This window comes from Rhineura floridana, chromosome 8 (genome assembly GCF_030035675.1).
Source record: "Rhineura floridana isolate rRhiFlo1 chromosome 8, rRhiFlo1.hap2, whole genome shotgun sequence".
In the NCBI taxonomy this organism is placed as follows: domain Eukaryota; kingdom Metazoa; phylum Chordata; class Lepidosauria; order Squamata; family Rhineuridae; genus Rhineura; species Rhineura floridana.
The window spans coordinates 133,300,801-133,322,286 of NC_084487.1; the positions used below are offsets into that span (position 1 = coordinate 133,300,801).

The 21,486-nt window shown below is 43.2% G+C and overlaps 1 protein-coding gene across 9 annotated transcripts in view; it reads left to right on the forward strand.

Moving 5' to 3' along the window:
- The window catches only part of PRMT8 (protein arginine methyltransferase 8), a 167,022-nt gene that overhangs the window by 10,855 nt on the left and 134,681 nt on the right, over nucleotides 1-21,486 (forward strand). For 3 of the 9 annotated variants that reach the window (XM_061582571.1, XM_061582573.1, XM_061582572.1), the window contains exon 2: nucleotides 1,995-2,068. The exons of the other annotated variants lie outside the window; for them this stretch is intronic. In XM_061582571.1, the coding sequence (XP_061438555.1) occupies nucleotides 2,057-2,068 (12 nt within the window). In that variant the 5' untranslated portion in view covers nucleotides 1,995-2,056. The remainder of the gene's footprint in view (nucleotides 1-1,994; nucleotides 2,069-21,486) is intronic. 9 annotated transcript variants of the gene reach the window in all.

Genomic DNA, 21,486 nt, shown 5'->3' on the forward strand with positions numbered 1-21,486 from the left:
TCTTCCGGCTGGAATGCTTGCCCCTGGCACTAAATCAATAGCACAGTCATAAGGGCGATGAGGGGGCAACGCTTCTGCTTCCTTTTCGTTAAACACATCTTCAAAATCCACATATTTCGAGGGAAGTACCACTTCCTTGGCCTCTTGCACAGCTCCTGCCAGGGCTTTTACGGTTGTCTCTGGCTGACAGTTCTCATGACAGTACTGAGAAGTGAACCATACAACCGCATCCTTCCAAGCTATTTTTGGGTCATGCTTTGCTAGCCAGGGCATTCCCAGAATCACATCAAAGTTCGAGAGATCTGACACATACAAAGAAATGTGCTCTTCGTGCCCAGGAATTTCTAGCTTCAATTCCTCTGTGGCTCGAGTCACTCCACCCGACTTCAATGGTCTGCCATCAATAGTTTCAACTGACAAGGGCGTTTCTAATTTCCATTGGGAGATTCGGTGACATTTTGCCAACTTTGCATCAATGAAATTGGTAGAGGCTCCACTGTCAATCAGTGCTGTAGAGTGGAACATTTCTCCTGTGGAGGTCGTAATCCGAATCGGTAGCACCAATACCCCTTTTGAAGGGGGCTGTGCTACCGGAGGCCCTTTGTACACAGCAGCCCCCAGGCCTCTGGCCTGCACGAGAGCTGGGTACTTTAGTTTCCCGACGGCCCTGTTTTATCTGCTTTAAGTCCGCATTCCCTAGCGACGTGTCCCGGCTTGGAACAATAAAAACAGAGACGTTCCTGATGACGTCTTTCTTTTTCCTCCTCCGAGAGCTTCGGGCGAGCCCCTCCCGACCCTTCTCCAGTGTTACCTGTCACCCCGGGAGTCGCAGGGATTTTACTGCGAGAGGCTGAAGCTGAGTACCTCTGTATTTCCTGTTTCCTCTCCAGGTGCCTTCCTTCCAACTGGTTGTCGATTTGCAGGCCCCAATCCTGCATCCCGACAGAACCACGCAGAGAGCTTTGGCTATGGGGCGGTATATAAATGTAATAAATAAATAAATAAATAAATTGCCCTCTTCGACAGTCCAGTAAAATTTAAACTTGTTTGACCCCTTAATTAGAAAAGTTCTACAGCATATATACTTTTAAAAACTTCTGTTCAAAAATATTTGAAAGATAAAATGTAAAATATGCCATTTTTGCAAGTAATTAAAAAAACCTGCATGTACACTTTTATTATAACTAAAATTGTTTACTGTGTATGCCCACCAAGATTGTGATGTGATCTTCTGCTGTAGTGTAATCCTATGCATGTTTACTCAGAAGCAAGTCTCAATCCTGTACAGAGAAAGTACTCTTTATGCTGCTGAAAGTTTTACTGAATCCCTGATGTGAGACAAGCAGAAAAAGGAAAGTGTTGTCAGAACTTGAAATGGGGTTTAGGTATTGCCTGGGGGAGGTGTTAACAAATCTTGTCAATGACAACTCTGACTTCAATTATTGGCTAAAAACCTGAAAGGGCAGGGATTAGAGCAGACAGTACTAACAGAAGTTGCTATGGGGGTGGTGGCTGACATTTTGGTTTATATCTTTTGAACCAAACCACCTAGAAACTTAATTTTTTTTTAAAGAAAGCTAAGAGTCCAGAGATTAAGGTGACTCACCCGGAGACCCAGAGAGGACCAACAAAAACTGGAGTCTCCGGCTGAAAACCAGAGATGTGGCAACCCTAATGGCTACTGCCTCAGTGCAGGCAGGTATACCTTTGGATTATAATGATGGAGATGATTTCTGGAGTATCTAGAAATTAAAGATACATCATTGGACTCTAATAGCTGAGAAACTGTGAGAAGCTGAGGGAAAAGTGATGAAGTGATGAGTTTACATTAAGGAGGTGTTTAAATCCAGATGGGCTGGACTGATAGTGTGAGAAAAAAGTGTCCCAAATCTCATGAAACTTAGAAAATCCCATATAATAATTTCTCTCTTTTACTCTAAAAATGGCCAGGAGCATCCAGCCACCACGAAACTTGTCTCTCCATTTTATTGCAGCACCATGGAAACTTCCCAGGTGCTGTGCACTGCCCCTGACAGCAGCTACGAAAGGATGGTCAATGGTGTCACAGGTATGGCCATGGCTCAGGGATGTCCTATTATTTTGGTGGGATTGCTGGCCAAGAAAGGGTAGAGGGGTACTGCTACACCAAGCCCAGAGCTAGCATGGGGTCCAGGTTTTAATCTTTGATTTTAAAAAGTAAGCCTTTAACAGATAGCCCTTGAAGAACAAAAGTTAAGGAGCAAAATATTTTGACAACATTCTAAGCAATTGCTTTGTGAGAAATGAGCTTCCTCCTGCCTTTCAGTGCTTTTTGTCAATGTATGAAATCTCATTTGAGAATGATGAGTGCTATAGGGATATACAATGGAGAAATGACTTCCTGATGCACGTTGAAGTTGTTTTGGGTTTTTCCTGGATGTATATGTGTGTGATTCTAGTTGTTCTCTAGATCAAGGGTGAGTTTTTTTTAGCTTGAGGGTTGCATTTCCTCTTTGCCAAACTTCTGAGGGCTGCATGCCAGTAGTGGCTGCAGCAAGTACAAAAAGTGAACGTGGTCAGAGGCAAAAGGGCATGGACTAACAGATATGACAATCAGATATGCAAGATTCAAAGGTTTCTATAAACCTCACACACACATACACACACACTTTCTCCATCCAAGCAAGCAAGAGACATTATCACAATTCAAGAACATTCCAGTCAGGCAAAAACACTTGAGGAAGGCATGGAGCAGGCCACAACCATTTTTCAAAATGTGCATGTATCTGAATTTTGCAATGTAGCTCTCCAAACAAACAATGTTTACAAGAATGCATATATTAGGGGAAAGTGAGCATAAAAATGAATATACTTGTGAAAGCAACATATAAAATTGCTAGCAAAAATGTGCACATTAGTTAAAACTGCATACAAAAATTGTAGTTTAGTAGGAGAACTTTGCACTAAAATGCTGAAAGATTTATGTAAGGTTTTTTTTTTAAAAAAATAGCAAATTGCTGCATATTTATAACTGAATGATAGTTGTTTAACAGTTCTCAGTCTAGCGATGGCCCCTCAAGGAGGTGTTGCAAAACTGCCTCTTTTAAAGCATGTGGCACCTTCCTGCCCCCCCTACACAATGAAGTATTAACGGCTTCCTGGACCCACCAAGTCAATACCCTTCAGATAGACCTAATAAGCCAAGACAGACAAGGGTTGAGATGGCAAGTAGCTGACCAAACTCCTTCAAGTAGCTTGACATCGTCAGGTTGTAACAACTGAAACAAATTCAATATTGCTGGACCCAGCAGGGTTCTGGACACCTCCTCAATGCTTACTCTAAGTGATGTGTAATACTATCTGGGTCTGAATGATTTTATGCTTAGAGTGCTTGTAAAATTGTCATAGCCTGGTTTTGAGGGTGCAAGAACATGTTTTTGAGTGTGCAAGAACATTGCTCCACTGGCCAGATGACAAAAGCCCATTCATCACCACCTATAATAGCTAAATGGCTACTAGAGGATGTAATTGTGGTGGAGAAATAAGCTTTTTTTTTGCCATTGCTGCTATGTGGTGGACACAATGCACTCTTACCTGTGTTTAGTCAGACTCATCTTTGTGCCACCTGTGCTCCAGTATTTAACCTTCCTGCTCCATCAAACACAAATCTCTGTAGTACCATGGAGACCTATACACTCCAGGGTGTCCAAGGTGTCACTCAGGAGCAATGGTGTTAATCATTCCACAGTGAGAGATGGGCCTCAAGTAGGAGTGCCAGCCATGTCAACCAGAAAATCCTGCAGTGCATTCAGGAAACCATCTGATTTCCCACCTCTGCAGAGGGAAGTAATGACAGCTGGCCCAAACATCACCAGGGAACATAAGGAAAGCCTGCTAGATCAGACCAATGGCCCATCTAGTCCAGCATACTGTTGTTAGAGATGTCTTGATGACTTGAGCACTATACCACTCTGCCAGCAACTGGTATTCAGAGGAATATTGCCTTCGACAGTGGAGATGGAACACAGCTAGTAGCCATTGATAGGCTTCTCTCCCATGAATTTGTCTAATCCTCTTTTAAAGCCATCCAAGTGGGCAGCCACCACATCTTGGAGTTAATTCCATGGTTTATGCATTGTATCTGTCCTGAATCTTTCAACATTCATCTTATTTGGATGGCCCTGAGTACTAGTGTTAAGAGAGAGGGAGAAAAATGTTTCTTTATCCACTTTCTTCACACCATGCATAATTTTATACTCCTCTATTATATCCCTTTTTATATGCCTTTTCTCTAAACTAAGAAGCTCCAAATACTGACAACTTTCCTCCTAGGGGAGTTGTTTCACCCCCTTAATCATTTTGGTTATCCTTTTCTGAACCCTGTCTGAGGCAACCACAATACTCCAAGTGTGCACAGTTCTTCAAGTGTGATTGCACCACAGATTTATATAATTGCATTATGGCAATAGGCTGGTGGGGGATGTTACCACATTGTCATGGTGAGATCACTTTCTGGTGAAGTTTGGACTTGCGGCTCTGATTCTCCCCTGCAGGGGTGCTAGACATATTAAAATGGTCCACCCCTGGTCCAATGGATTCCTGAATGCCCCGAGGGTGTTTCCAGTAGATAGAGCAGGCAACCATGCCTTTGTCATGCTGTGGAACATCAAGATGTGTCAGGCTCTTAACATGGTTGCCCTGAACACCCTTTCTGGCATTGTGGAGCCTGTTTTGCACCTTGGAACACCAGTGAGCTAAGGGCAGTGAAACAGGCTGGACAATGGATGGCGTGCAAGTGGCGAAAGACGTGCTGTGAGGCCAACTGGGCACAAGTAAAACAATGCAACTGTGCATACTGTGTGGCAGTGATGGCATTGAAGAAGGCTCACTTTTCTGCCTTTATCATATCCTCAATTAGCAATCCAATGGAGCTTTTTCATATTGTCCAGGGTCTGTTAATATCTACTCCAGGAAATGGAGTTTATATTTATTTATTTATTTATTTATTTATATATACCGCCCCATAGCCAAAGCTATCTGGGTGGTTTACAAAAATTAAAAACATTGAACATTAAAAACAAATATACAATTTTAAAAACCATACAAAGTTTAAAACCATGAAGCACAGATAAACCAGGTAAAACACCTGGGGTCAGAGCTCAGCACATGCTGTTAGAATGCCTGGGAGAAAAGGAAAGTCTTGATCTGGCACCGAAAAGATAACAATGTTGGTGCCAGGTGAACTTGATCAGGAAGATCATTCCATAATTTGTGGGCCACCACTGAAAAGGCCCTTTCCCTTGTTGCCAGCCTCCCAGCTTCCCTCGGAGTAGGCACCTGGAGGAGCTGTGCGGGTGGGTTCGTGTTGGGAGAGGTGTTTCATCAGGTATTGTGGTCTCAAGCGTTGTAAGGCTTTATAGGTTAGAACCAGCACCTTGAATCAGGCTCAGAAACATGTAGGCAGCCAATGCAAGCGAGCCAGAATCGGTTTTATATGTTCGAACCATCTGGTCCCTGTTACCAATCTGGCTGCTGCAGTTTCCAAACCATCTTCAAAGGCAGCCCCATGTAGAGCACATTGCAGTAATCTAATTTGGAGGTTACCAGAGCATGGACAACTGAAGCCAGGCTATCCCTGTCCAGATAGGGGCGTAGCTGGGCCACCAACTGAAGTTGATAGAAGGCACTCCATGCCACCGAGGCTACCTCAGCCTCAAGTGACAGATGATTCTAGGAGAACCCCCAAACTACAAACCTGCTCCTTCAGGTGGAGTGCAACCCCATCCAGAACAGGTTGGACATCCACCATCCAGTCAGAACAACCACCCACTAACAGCATCTCAGTCTTGTCTGGATTGAACCTCAGTTTATTAGCCCTCATCCAATCCATTGTCGTAGCCATGCACCGGTTCAGCACATTGACAACCTCACCCGAAGAAGATGAAAAGGTGAAGTAGAGCTGCGTGTCATCAGCATATTGATAGCAACACACTCCAAAACTTCAGATGACCACACACAACGGTTTCATGTAGATGTTGAACAGCATGGAGGACAGAACAGACCCCTGTGGAACCCCATACTGGAGAATCAATGGGGCCAAGCAGTGCTCCCCAAAGTTTAGACCTTTTGGAAGCCCACTGTGAATTATTTGCAAGATATTTTGAGGGTAAAGTAACTCACCTTGCAGTCTCCAGTGAGGTGTCCAGTGCAACATCTGCTACAACTAATTGAAATAATATTCAGTTGATGAGGTCTGCTGATGTGGACAAGGTTCTTGTGATGCTGCAGCCAGCAATCCTTGCCCTTCTTGGCTTACTAAAGCCTGCCAAGGGGGATCAGGATGTGGTGGATCCAGGATGTGGTGAATGCATCCTTTTGGAAAGGAGTAGTCCCAGCCACCCTGAAAGAAGTGGCAATATAAGCACACCTGAAAAAGCCCACCCTTGACTCATTGGTTTGCGGCAACTACTGTCTGGTCGCAGGTACACCTTTTTTAGGGAAGGTGACCAAGAGGGTTGCAGCACAACAGTTGCAAGTAGTCTTGGATGAAACAGATTATCTTGATCCATTTCAATCTGGGTTTGGGCCTGGTTATGCGAATGAATCAGCCTCGGTCGCCCTGATGGATGACTTTATTGGGAGAAAGACAAGGGGAAGTGCAACCCTGTTATTCTTACTTGATCTCTCAGTGGCTTTTGATACCATTGACCATGGTGTTCTTCTGAACCAACTTCATGGAGCTCTGTTTTAAAGTGGTTCCAATCTTTTCTTCAGGGTTGGTTTCAGAGAATAGCATTGGGTGATTGGTTTGTTGTGCCCTGACAATTGTTTTTAGGATGCAGGGTAACATCTTGAGTCCAGTGCTGTTTAATGCCCATATGAAGCTGTTGGGAATGGTCATTAAGAGATTTTGAATCAGCAGTATGCTGATGGTACCAAGCTTTATTTTTCTGTAACAACTGAATTGGAGGCTGTACAAGCCATGGACAAGTACTTGGACAGTGGTAGGTTAGATGAGGCCAAATAACTGGCCCTGAATCCTAGCAAGATGGAGACACTGTGGGTAGGCAGTTCCCAAGTCCAGATAGTAGGTCAATTGCCTGCTTTGGATGCGGTTGTACTTCCTCTGAAAGAGCAGGTTCTCATAGTCTGGAGCTGCTTCGGATCCATCTTTGTTGCCCAGGTGACCTCAATGCCTAGGAGTGCCTTTTACCAGCTTCAGCTGGTACAATAGTTGCAGCTATTTCTAGACTAGGATATCCTGACCACTATCGTCCATAACCTTCAGACTGGATTACTGCAATGCACTCTGTGGGGCTGCCCTTGAGGTAAGTTTGGAAGTTGCAGCTGGTGCAAAAAGAAGCACCATGACCGCTCACTGGAGCAGGGTATTGGCAACATGTTACCCTACTATTGAAAGAATTGCGGTGGAGTAGTATAGGTAGACCACCTCCTGTCAAACTGTTAAACCCCATCCCTATTGAGTTTGATTGATGCCTTACTAGATACCCTGCCCCCCAGAAGCCCCAATCCCAGATGTCCCACCATGGAAACAGAAGCCATGTGACCCCCATGAGCATGTGGCCCCCAGTGGACCAAAGGGTGCATTTCTACTAAAAATAGGGTCCTGAATTGGTCCTACAGAGACATGTGACTCCTCTACAAGCATGTGGTCTCCAGGGGACCAATCAGGAGAGGTTTAAGCCCCTTGGTCAAAAAAGTCATCAGGATCCCCCTCCCCAGAGTGGCCCAATAGGGACACGTGACCCCTCTACAGCTATGTCACCCAATCACAGACCAATAGGGCAAGGTTTTGAAGCCCTAACCAATCAGGAAAGGGGATGACAAGACCTGGCACAGAAGTCCATTTTGCATGCCCAGACACGTTCTGAGGATTGAACATGGAAGCATCAAGAGCAGCATTGGGGCTAGTAGGTTTTTCCTCTCCTCCAGCAACATTGAACATGCACTCAAAAGGGCTGGTAAAGCCTAGGAGTTTATTGTTCCCACCAGCAGATATGAATATTAGCCATGGAAGGGAAGAGCCTGTAAATTTCAGGAAAAAAAGGTTCTGTTTCAACAACAAGCTTACCTGTAGAGGTATTTACTACTGGACAAGATGCAGATCCTGAAACCTCATTCCAGGCAAATTCTAGTGAACCCTGGTCCATCACAGAGTGTGATTGTGGTGTGATCTGAAGGCTCAACTCCTAAAGGAAGAAGAACTCATGAAACCTGCAGAGGTTGTGGATGGAGGTGTACTTTTTAAACCATTTGAAGAAATGGAGGCTGAAGAAAATGAGTGACCGGAAGATTTAAATGAAGGCATGGAGCAAGGGAGTCCACAGGTAAATGTTTTGTTTCTGAGCTGTGTTTTTACTAGTGTGTTGTTTTCCCAGTTTGGCGCAACCTCATTGCTAAAGTGCCTCTTTGTTTTCTATAGGAAGATGTGCTGCATGATGGTGATTTTGAAAATCTACACATTGAGAGTTCGCAGGCTGTTAATATTTCCTGCATTTCATGTGTCTGTCCCAAGCCTGAACCCTGAAAGGTGGAGTTTTTTGTACTAATAAAAATAGTTTGTTTTAATCCTCTGTGTCCATACCTGTATCAACCAGCAATATGGCAGAGCATGAAGAAATTCTAAAAAACATATATTACACACTTGGGGGAGTGGGGAGCTTTGGGGGAGTGAACCCTCTGTTTCAGGAAGCAAAAAAAGCAGAGTAAAACACTAAGAAGGAAACATGTTATGACATGGCTTTCAGACCAGGATGCTTACACATTGTATAAGCCAGCCAGAATCCATTTTAAAAGAAACAAGACTATTGTGTCTGATATTGATATCCAATGGCAGGCAGACTTGGTAGGTATGCAACAATTTTCTAAGCACAACAAGAACTATAGGTACATTTTAACAGTCATAGATATTCTGTCTTAAGTATGCATGGGGATTGCCTTTAAAAGACAAGACAGGCAAAGAGGTCTCTAAAGCTTTTAATGTTATATTCAGTCAGAGTGGAAGAAAGCCCAGAAAGCTCCAAACGGACCGTGGCAAAGAATTTCTAAACGAATCCATAAAACAGCATGTTAAAACAGCATGGAGTTCACCACTTTGTCACAAATAATACAGTAAAAGCTGGTATTGTGGAAAAATTTAATAGAACTCTGAAAACAAAGAAGTGGGGGTATTTTACAGCTAACAATACCTATAGTTATATTGACGTCCGGCCACAATTCTTAAAAAGTTATAACCATAGCTTTCACAGAACTATCAGAGCAAGGCCTGTTGATATTAATCATTCTAATGCCCTGTCAGTATGGGAAATAATCTATGGAGACTGCACTGCATTTACAGAAAAGAGGTACCACCACTGTTCAGTACAGGAGACCATGTGAGGATTTCTAAAGGCAAAGGGGTATTTGTCAAGGGCTAAGAACAAAATTTCACCACAGAGCTGTTTATAGTGGATCAGGTAATCAGAAGAGGAAGAAGACCTGTCTTCCTGTTAAAATATTATGCGGGGGAACCTGTAGTTGGCTCTTTGTATTTTGAAGAATTGCAGGAGGTTAATTGCAAACAGGACAAGGTGTACAGGATTGAAAAAAATATCAACAAAAGGCAGGGGTAGGGGAAAGTATCATCTAGTGAAATGGTTAGGCTGGCCCAGTAAGTTCAACAATTGGGTACTTGCTTCTAAGGAGATAGTGGTTTTTACATTACCCTGCCTAGCAATGTCTGCATAACTGTTTTTCCACAGAATGCTAGCTCAGCCTTTACTATTTGCCTAGCAAGGCCCCTGGATCTACCAGGGGCATGGGAAGTAGGGCTAGTTGAGATAAGAACTTAAGAACATAAGAAGAGCCTGCTGGATCAGGCCAGTGGCCCATCTAGTCCAGCATCCTGTTCTCACAGTGGCCAACCAGGTGCCTGGGGGAAGCCCGCAAGCAGGACCCGAGTGCAAGAACACTCTCCTCTCCTGAGGCTTCCGGCAACTGGTTTTCAGAAGCATGCTGCCTCTGACTAGGGTGGCAGAGCACAGCCATCACGGCTAGTAGCCATTAATAGCCCTGTCCTCCATGAACTTGTCTAATCTTCTTTTAAAGCCATCCAAGCTGGTGGCCATTACTGGATACAGTACCCATGCAGCTGGAACAATCTAACATCTGATGCACGATATGAAATTGCTAATGGAGAAAAAACATGGTCCTACCATCTGCGACATGGCTATTACTCAAGCATCCCTGAACTGCTGGAAAACATGAACAGCATTATACTAGACCAGAGCAGCGAGTACCCTGATGTGGTCCTACTATAGATGTAAAATTTGTGGAAATTTTGAAGCCATGGAAAAAAACCATTCCCCCCCCATTTTGTTTCCAGAAAAAAAAGAATTTTTTGGAAAAATTGAAAAAATGCAATATTAGCACTTTTTACAGATTGAAAGTCACTTTGTTACTTCAGGAACATCAAATGTAATTATGTACAGGTTGGTTTGGCATAAAATTATCACATTTGGTATATTAAAAGTACATCTTATTCAAACAATTATTACAATTTGAATTTACTTTTCATGCTAAAATAAAATATTCCTTAATCCATAGAATGCAGAGCAATTAAGTAACCATCTTTTGTAGCCACGTGTTGCCTTTTTCACAGGCCACTCTGGAGGGAAAAGCCCTGCTCTTAATCTGTAAGATTCAGGTGTGGAGGCATTTAAATCCACAACCAAGTAACCATAAGGTTTTTGTGTTACATCTGCAAAGACCTCCATGAAGAAATGAGCATTTCTGGGATACATCTGCTATGCTAAAGTTGCAATCTGTAATTTATCTTTGGGATTCTTAAACAACACCATATATTTTGCGTTTAGGCTAATGGTGCTGTCGCTTTTTCCCTTGCAGAAAATATTCTTTGTAATGAAAAAAATACTCAGATTTCTATTATGTACATATTTAGTAAAAGCTTTTTCCAGATCTTGATCCTGTGATGCACCATTCATTAAATCATCAATAATAACATAATTCATTTTATTAGGAAGTAGGAAATTTTCATCATCAAATTTTCTTAGGCAAACTCTTCACAAAATTAATAAAAGAGTATTTACATAGTAATTCCTGGTACAATGGTTGCCAAACACTGTAAAACCACACAATATTATCAGGCATAGCTGACAATAGCATTGTCCAACATGATTTTTATATAAAAAAAACCCTTTTCCCGCAGTTACTAGGCCCTGCTAAAGTGGCCGAGAATGGATGGGGCCATCTTGTATCCATTTTTAAAAATCTGTAAGGAATGGATTATGACCCTTTTGTCATATATAGAACTTTCTGGGGTTTTTTTGAGAGTTTTTGATTCAAGAGTCCAGCATGTTTTGTTTCGAGCAAATACCTTGTTGCTACACTACTATCTCACGCTGTGGCCACTCTTTCCTGTCTGAGAAATTAATTTTTGTACAGCTGTCAAGGTTATTCCTTTGACCTTCATGTATGCAGTCCCTCCTGACAGCTTGTAACCATATGTTTTAGGGCCTGCTGACACATACTCTGTGATACATTGGCCTTTAGGGATTTCACTTGTGAGTTCACCTAAAAAATCATCTAGAGGTGGAAGCCTTTGTCCCTTCTGACTCACAAATATAACAGATTCTGTGTCATGATATAGGCAGCACTCTTGCAGCTTGGCTAGCAAGCTATAGAGCTCCAGACAAGCATAAGCAGTTGTAAAACATGCTATGAACACATTCTTCCCACCTGAGATTGTCATGTGATCTTTTGTTCCCAAATGTTTCCAAGTCACACAGGCAGCTTCATCATCAAGAAATACACACGTTGATGTTGGGGATGGCTGAGAACTAGCTTCAACAGTGTTTTCAGTTACTGAAGATCCCTAGAAAATTAAGGGCATGTTTTAACATTTTCCCTTCCTTTATTTTGCAGCTCTCCAAACAAGTTGTTCCCCCATAAAAGCTTACCTGTATTACAGTGTTATCTGTTGCAATTGCCTCCAACATGCTGTTCCACATTTGGCTGATCTCATTCTCTTCCTCTTTTAGCAGTTTAGTTGGTGAAAAACATTCATCTTCATCAGAACTTGTGCTAATATAGCACTTTTGAGGGTTAGGCCTCTCTACCGGTGGTAGTGGTGTAGTTAATTCAGTAGGACTCAAAGGGGTGCTGACTGCTTCCATGTTCAAACCTCAGAACGTGTCTGGGCATGCAAAATGGACTTCTGTGCCAGGTCTTGCTGTCCCCTTTCCTGATTGGTTAGGGATTCAAAACCTATTTGGGTGATGTAGCTATAGAGGGGTCACATGTCCCTATTGGGCCAGTCTGGAGAGGGGGCTTAAACCTCACCTGATTGGTCCCCTGGAGACCACATGCTCATAGAGGGGTCACATGTCTCTATAGACATCCAGGACCCTATTTTGAGTAAAAATGTGCCCTTTGGTCTATTGGGGGCCACATGCTCATGGGGGTCACATGACTTCCATTTCCAGGGTGGGACATCTGGGGTTGGGGCTTCTGGGGGCAGGATATCTGGTGAAGTCATCGGGGGGATGGGAACATCTGGGGTGGGATTTCCAGGGTGGGATATCTGGTGATGTCATCAATCAAACTCAGAAGGGGTGGGGCTTAGCAGTTTGACAGGAGGTGGTACCTATACTACTCACTGGCTGCCAATTAGCTACCTGTTTTTGGTGTGTAAAGCCTTATACAGCTTGGGACCAAGCGGTCCGAGCACATAACACCTGTTCTAGCTCGCTTGCACTGGCTACCAATATGCTTGCGGGCCAGATTCAAAGTGTTGGTATTAACCTATAAAGCCTTATACGGCACGGAACCACGATACCTGTTGGAACACCTCTCCCGATACGAACCGGCCTGTACACTACGTTCTGCTGCGAAGGCCCTCCTCCGGGTTCCGACTCATAAAGAGGCCCGGAGGGTGGTGACAAGATCTAGGGCCTTCTCAGTGGTGGCCACTGAACTGTGGAACAGTCTCCCCGAGGAGGTGCGCCTGGCGCCGACACTGATATCCTTTCGGCGCCAGGTTAAAACCTTCCTCTTTTCCAAAGCATTTTAATTTAAATTAATCTGATTTTCATATTTGTTGTATTGATTTTAGATTGTTCTTATTTTATATGTTTTTATTGTATTATATTGTGTATTTTATTGTATTCTTTGTGTTCACCGCCCAGAGAGCTATTGCTAGTCGGGCGGTATATAAGTCTAATAAATAATAATAATATAATAATATGTGAAAGATTGTCTCACCCCTTACAAAGACAATCTATCCCTGCACTCTGCAGGTGAGCGCCTCCTGCAGATACCACCTCATCTGGAGGTTCGTAGTGCATAACATAGGAATCAAGCCTTTAGTGTTGTGTCACCTACCCTTTGGAATTCACTCTCCTGAAATAGCAGACAGGTGTAATCTCTGCTGTCTTTTCAGCACCTACTGAAGACCTTCCTCTTCTTTCAACATCCTTTTAAGTAGATGCCTTGATCCCAGTCTGCATCTGCATTGGAATTGCTTTTAAGATGTTTTTCTTTTAGGATTTTTTTGGATATTTTAAACATGTTTTATTTTTATCACTTGTTTGCCACATCGGGCTCCTTTTGGGAGGAAGGACAGGATATATACATTTAATAAATAGATAAATAAAAATGGCAACTTTATTTTCAGTTCTTCTCCTAATGATATATAGCATGAAACGTGCCCTTTTCACAGCAGCTGTATCAACATCTTCATTGAGCTATCCTCTATGACCCAAAGGTCTCATTTCTGGTCAGTCACCACCAGGTCAGATCCCATGAGCATATATGTGAAATTAAGAGTTTTGTCCCAACATTCATTTACAATTGTTTACATTGAATTGAATTTGCCATTTTATTGCCTATTAACTCAGTTTGGAGATATCCTTTTGGAGCTCTTTGCCATCCCTTTTGTTTTAACAACCCTGAACAAGCAGGCCACCTCACTGCTCCCCCATAGCTCTAGATTGTTTATGAACAAGTTAAAAAGCACAGGGCCCAATACAGATCCTTTCTATATTCCTCCATTGGGAGAACTGTCCATTTACAGCATTTTTGCAGAGGATCCCTAGTCAACAGGACAATCCAAACCATATCTACTCAGAAGTAAGTCCTATGGGGCTTAGTCTTTTCGTAAGTCTGTTTAGAATTGCAGCCTTTAGGGGCATCCATCTTTACTCCTGCGTGCTCCCATCTAACATCTCCATTACACTAGGCTCCTTTCTTGCTACAATGGCCTGGCCTGAGGGCACTTAAAGCCTTCTCGCCAGAAGCAAATAGGCTAGATTAAATGTTCTCTATCCAGGCTCCATCTTTTAGTTAAGATTTCTATTTTAATTTCCAATCAGAGAAATGTTTTTGTTGGCCACTGTGAGAACAGGATGCTGGACTAGATGGGCCACTGGCCTGATCCAGCAGGCTCTTCTTATGTTCTTATGAATGGTATGCTCCAAGCAACTGTGGTTGATGCTTAATGTTGCATGCTTAATGACATCACTAGGGCTCACCCCTGAAATCTCAGGGTTTGGGATGCCTCTGACCTGGCAACCCTATCAGCACCACAGCTGGAGCACGCATGTCTAGAGCAACATGGCCACCTGCTGCAGTGACCTTGGGAGATGAAGTCCCAGCAGAGCAGGCAGGGTTAAACCTCCTGCCCTGCAACCCCAGAAGATCCCGGGGGAGGGTGTCGACAAATGCCCACTTTCAGCATGCTCACCAATGGCTTTATGCACAGGGGCCAGGCACTGCATCCATAGCTCCTGCTGCAGAATATCCCAAGGGAGAGCAGGTTTTAAAGCCACTCTCATCTTAAAATTTTCATCATACCTGAGCCACACTGGACCCAGGTACTCTGAAAAGACCCAGTGAATAATGTTCAGATACTTAACTAGAACTGGACTCTTCCACAGATGCATCTGTAAAACCACACCCATATAAATAGTGAAGCCAGACAACCATTTTCCCCATTTCCTATCAGCTTGCTTCTGTTTGATTTTTCTTTGTCCTAAGACTCAAGCTTTGTCTTTGGCCACAGGTTCAATCTCCCGAAAAAGGAGAGAGAAAAGGTCAATGTACTCACCCTGCCAAATCTTTTCCTTGGTGGCAGGGAGTAAATAGTTGCTGAAAGGCAAAGCTGTTTCTGCATAAGGCAGAGGCTCAGCACTATGAGCCTGGGACAAAGAATAAGCCCTAGGAAAGTATTAAGAGGACTGAACAGGCATCCCATGGGAGCCACATGCCACACCTGTTCACTAGCCACAAATGTACTGGAATAGGGGGCATAGACTGGCTCTGGGGCCAAGCAACACCCTGGGGACCAAATGAACCCATGCCTCAAGACTGAGACCGGGGGGGCCAAACAGCCCAGTCACCAGAGGAAGTGTAAGTGCCCCAAGCCACATCCTGGCTGTGTGTGCCAAAGGAGGTGCCGTACTCACCGTAAGCAGGCACTGAAGCCTCAGGCGCTGCCTAGCCTCCTGAAGAATGGCTGAAGAAGTACTAGGAATCTCTCCGTCATCATGCTCTGCCAATGCTTTAATCTTCTTGACAGGTTACACAGTGACTTGCTTTTCTTAACACCCTTATCTAAAATAGGAAAAGCAGCAGACTTTTTAGCTTTAGCCAACTTTGCTTTCTTGCGCCTAGATTCCTTGAGGGACTGGACCTTGGCCAGCATGAGTGCAATTTGGACATCCGCATCGTCATCACCAGAGGAGAGAACCGGTACAGGCTGCTGAGGAGGCTGACACTGAGCCAAACCTTCCTTCCTTTGTGCTGCTTTTTTAGGCCCCATTTCATAACTGCCAGCCAGAACAAAAGAAGGAACAAAAAAACAACTAAAAGGCTGCCAACTGGGCAAAACATCAGCTGGACCTAGTCTCACCAGTTGCCTTACCTGACTTCTATTATTATTAATGTTAATAATCTATTTTTAAATATGAATAAAACTCTAATAAAACAAAAATGCCTATAATCAGGGAAAAAACCCTCAAAGACTTCACAATGAGATATTCACAATTTTATTCCTATTTATTTATTTATATGTAATTTGTCTTGTAAATAGAGATTTTTTTATTAAATTAAAATGAATAAGCCAAATAGGTACAACCAAGATAACCCTCAACCAACCTGAATTACCCCACCCTGTTGTTGCCAGATGAGGGGGCAAGGGGGAGTAACACTAAGATGTAGCCTTACCCAAATAAACCCACCAGGACACACTAACCCAGAAAGGCCAGGACTTAAGAATGGGGGAGGAGAGAGAGGAGAAAGGAGGGAGGACAGCCCAGCCAAGCAGAACCACCAGACAGAGGGAGGAGAGAGAGAGCCAAGCCACAGAGGCTAGAGAGAGGAACCCAGCAGGCCTAGCGAGCCCACTGAGCCAAACCAGGCTGGACAGAGTCGGCAGATGCAGGCCTGCCACCGACAAGAATCCCCCGGAGTCCTCTTGTGCTTTGCAGCGGAGACATCTGGAGCGGCCCCGCTGCTGGCTCAGTTGCTGCAGCCCAGCTGTTGATGGTAGTGGTGCTCTCGCTGCAATGCCGCTGCTGCAGAAGAGCCGAAAAAATGCAGCCACCACATCCAATGCCTGATGTGCATTGCAAAAACAGCATTAAGCTACTGCCGCCTCTGCTGCACCACTGCCACTGCTGCCAACAAGGGCCTCACCCAGCATGTGGGAAGAGAGCAGGGAGAGGCAGATGTGCCCGCCCTCACTGCCACCAAACCCAAAATGAGCTGGAGGAGGGGGAAGGCATGAAAGCCAGGCAATCGGGCAGCTTTGTCCACAGCCCCCTGCAGACTAAACATCTGTGCCTGGCATCGGGTGTCATGCCCCATCATAGCCAGGGCAGGCGCAAAAAGTGTTCCCCTCCTGTCACAGCGATTCTAGGATCGCAGTTTTATTCAGATTGTTTTCTGGTTTTCTCTCCCTTATTACACTATGTTACAACATGTCAAATTAACATAATTGCTATTTCAGATTGTACACCACTCTCTTTTGCTATGCAGTTATTGGGTGAGGTGAAAACCCCGGCTCATGGCATTTAAATATTTCCCTTCTCATTGATGAAAACTTTAAAACACAAATGGGTGCTGAACTTCAGGAATATTTTGAAAGTAATGAGGGTGCTACCTTCTCTTGGGTTGATATTTTATTTATGTTTGGAACCATTGGCATGTGTAATTAAACAGAACAGGTAAATTTATGGTTTTGCACATGTGCAAGTGGAATTTAAATTATATTTGTATGCAGATGATTTGCTATTATTTATTAGTAGACCTGAAACATATCTATCTATCTATCTATCTATCTATCTATCTATCTATCTATCTATCTATCTATCTATCTATCTATCTATCTATCTATCTATCTATCTATCTATCTATCTATCTATCTATCTATCTATCTATCTATCTATCTATCTATCTATCTATCTATCTATCTATCTATCTATCTATCTATCTATCCTGTCTGTCTGTCTTGTCTGTCTGAATTAACTAGATTAATTGATAAGTTTGATAGAATTTTAAGGTATATGATAAATTGGTCAAAATCTGAATTAATGCCAGTGGGAAAGAGTAAGTAATCTGTTTTGTATGCCAATCTGCGTTTTCATTGGTACCCACAGGTTACATATAACATAGGTTTTGGTTCCTATGGATATTTGGGTTGGTTTTTCAGAGTCCAAATCACTTCCTGTGTAGCTTGGAAGAATTTGGTAACATGCTTCTGAGCATGGCTGAGGTTGTTTCTGGTGCTGATGGAGGACTTCAATATCCATGCCAAGGATGCTTCAGGGTTGACTTGGGATTTCATGGCTTCCGTGGCAACCAAAGGACTGCCCCAGATATTGGCCCAATGGACACAGGACCCCTAATGGGGAGAGTGGTGATCTGGGGGGGGGGTTGTCATGGTCAGACCACAGAAGTTTAGACTTTTGGTAGCAGCCCCACCCTGCACAGTCTGGGACTGATTTGTATGGTCCACCCCCAGAGACTGACAGATTTCAGAATGCTCGGGGGATTTCCTGGAGGACAGAGGATGGGGAGATGACAAGGGATGTCGACATGATTGCTCCTGAGGGTCCTTTTCAGTGCTTTTGACTCACACGGCACTTTGGTTTACTACTTAGTTGCAGGCAATGAAGTAGGCCAGGAGATGACTGGAGCACAGATGGCAGAAAGCTTGCTCCAAAACTGACTGAACACTTGTTAGACCACAGAATTTTGCCTAACAAGTGGCAATGAAGGCAGTGAAGAATTACTTTGCAGCCAGCATTGTGTCCTCAATTAGCCATCCAGCAGAGTTATTTTCGGTGGTCTGGGGGCTAACCATACTAGAAGTGGTGAATGGCCCTCTGGAGCACTCAGTAGCATGCTATGAGCAGTTTGCATGGCATTTTGAGAATAAAATAGCTCAGCTTCATAATGCTTAGACACCACAGATTTTGAGGTGTCCAGTGCTATACCTTGCCCTATTTTGTGGGATTGGTTTCAGTTTATGTGCCTTGCAATGATGCAACCAGTTTCTTGCTCTGTTGACTCATCCTTGATGGTGAAAGCCAGTTGTGGGGAAGGCAGTGTGGGTCCAGGATGTGGTCTGTATGTGATGGAATGGTGCTTGCTGCCTTTAAACTAGCAATAGTGTCCACTCCTGAAGAAACTCACACAGGATCCTGTGCTTTACAATAACTACCACCTGGTCATGAAACCCACTTTTGGGCAAGGTGGTGGAGGGAGTGGTGGTGAAGCAGTTGGGGAGTTCCTAGAAGAAACAGACTCTCTGAATCCCTTTCAGTCTGGGTTCAAGTGTGGTTTTTGGACTAAATCAATCTTGGTAACCCTGTATTAAGTGGGGGAGGGGAAAATGTGTCTCTGCTCCTGATTCTTGATCTGTCTGTGCATTTTAATACCATTGATCAGTATTCTCCTGGACCAGTTCTGTGGGATGGGTATTGGGAGCACTGTATTACAGTGGTTTTATTCCTACCTTCAAGGGCCATGTCCAGGGAATAGTATTGGGAGATTGTGTCTCAGCCCCACAGTTCTTGTACTATGGTGTGCTGCAGGGTATGGCATTGGTGCCAGTGCTGTTTAACTTCAATATGAAGCCATTGGGAGTTGTCATTAGGAATTTCGGGGCAAAATGTCATCAGTATGCTGATGATACCCTGCTCTGTTTCTCCATAGTATCTGGAAAGGCTGAGTATGGTCTTGAATGCAGTTGTGGAAATGTATGAGGGCTAATAAACTGTACCCTGGGAAGATGGAAGCACTGTGGAAGGTGGTTCCTGTGTCCAGAATACTGGCATTTACCTGTTATGGACGGGGTTATTCTCCATCTGAGAGAACAGGTGCATAGTTTGGGGGTGCTCCTGGATCCATATTTGTCATTTGAGGCTCAAGTAGCCTCAGTGGCTAAGAGTGCCAACTATAGGTGGTGCGCCAAATACAGCCATTCTTGGATAGGGGTAGCCTGGGTATGGTGATTAATGCTTTGGTAACCTCAATGCTTGATTTTTGCAATTCACTCTATTGGGTCTACCTTTGTGCATGGTCTGGAAGCTCCAGCTAGAGCAAAATGCTGCAGCTAGACTGTTGCTTGGGACAGACTGGCTCTAGCACATAACCTGTGCTCAAATACTTGAACTGCCTGCCTGTATACTACCAGGCCAGGTTCAAGGTTCTTGTATTATTTAGAAGGTCCTTAATAACTTGGGTCCAAAATACATAGTCTGGTCCAATCACTAAAAATTTGGGAGTGTCTCTGTTGGTAGTCCCCCATGGCTCAGTTGCATGGCTCATAACTACTAGAAGTTGTGCATTCAGTGTGGTAGGCCCAAGCTTGTGTAACTCCTTCCCAACTTAGATTAGACAAGCATCCTCCTTGCTGAAATTTAGGCATGTGCCAAAGATTTAGTTTTTCCAGAAGGCCTTTTACGGTAGTGTTCAGGTGTCTGTTTGTTTTATTGTTTTATTTTCTGTATAGTTTTTTTATGTTCGTCTCATAGAAACGCTAATGATTAAGCAGAATATAGATGTCTTAAATAAATGAATACATAAACAAAATTCAGCAGGGCTTACTCCCAACTAAGTGGGGTTTGGATTGCAGCTGCTATTGCTACTTTGATTTCGGAGTTCTGTATAAACTTGTTATCCTCGTTTTTCCCTTACTTGTGTATCAAGGAAGGGACAGTTTAGTTATAAATCACAAAAACTTTAGGGAGGAAAAAGGAAAAGGATTTTAATTCTAAATTTATGTTTAAAATAAAGATGTAGAATGGTCAAAATGGGCATCAAATCATAGATGATTTTCCTCACTTTGACAAGAGACTGGGAACACAGATAAAATCCATAGGTAACAAAAGAGATCACTTCTTCACATATAAATTAAGCAATAATGAGTGAGTGATTAATTTCATTGGATTTTAAAATTCACACTAGGAAGCAGAGTAAGGCTAAAATCTAACCCCGCTTACGTGGGGTAAACCTCACTGAATTCAATGGGATTTACTTCTGAGTAGACATGGTTAGGGTTGCAGTCTTTGTGTATATAGGCTGTGGTGTAATGTCTTTTTAAGGTACTTGAATTGCTTGCTAAGCACAGGTGAGAAGTATTCAATCAGCCAAGTGCTTTCTCTAGCATTCCTTATTTAAATGTACGCTTTGAGCTTTTCATTAAACCTGTTTCCCGTATGCAAGACTGGAGTGTCTCTTTATGGAGTTTGTCAGATTGGGCTTTGATAGCCAGCTATCACATAGACTGCCTTTGGCAACAAACAGAAACAAGAAAGGCAAAGAGGCACCTGTATACACCAATGAACATATACATATATATTTAAATATAATGTCTGTGTAATGTTCCTGTCTCTCTGGGATTACCACCTCAGGAATTCCCCAGGAAGTCCACCTCAGCCTGAGTGAGATACGCCCTCTGAACCACAAGGTTCAGCTCCACCACCTTTCCCCCCAAAAGGTAAAATCGGTATAGGTATAGGTACAGAACAGGACCTTAGCACTCTTGACCAAGCTGACACGTGGGATTTTGAACCAAACAAATAAACTTATTATATACAAGATGTTAAATGTGATAATAAATGTTGTTTTGTTTCTATCCTACCTACCTTTGATACATTTGATATTATTGTATTTTATCTCATTTTAATGTACGTCGCCTAGAGTGGCTAATTGCCAGATAGATGACAAACAAATTAAATATTATTATTATTATTATTATTATTATTACCTATCCTACCCCACTAATCCCAATGTAATTCTCCCCCAAAACCACAGCCCTTCTAAATAGATATTCTGTTCTTGATCCCTAATCCTATCTAACTGTCAAACCTCAATAGTTTTTCTCTTTCGAACTCCTCTTGGAATTCTCACTCGCATATTCCCTCGTACCTGTCAGTCATACTTCATCTGCACCTACTAACATTCTATTAACACTTTCTTACT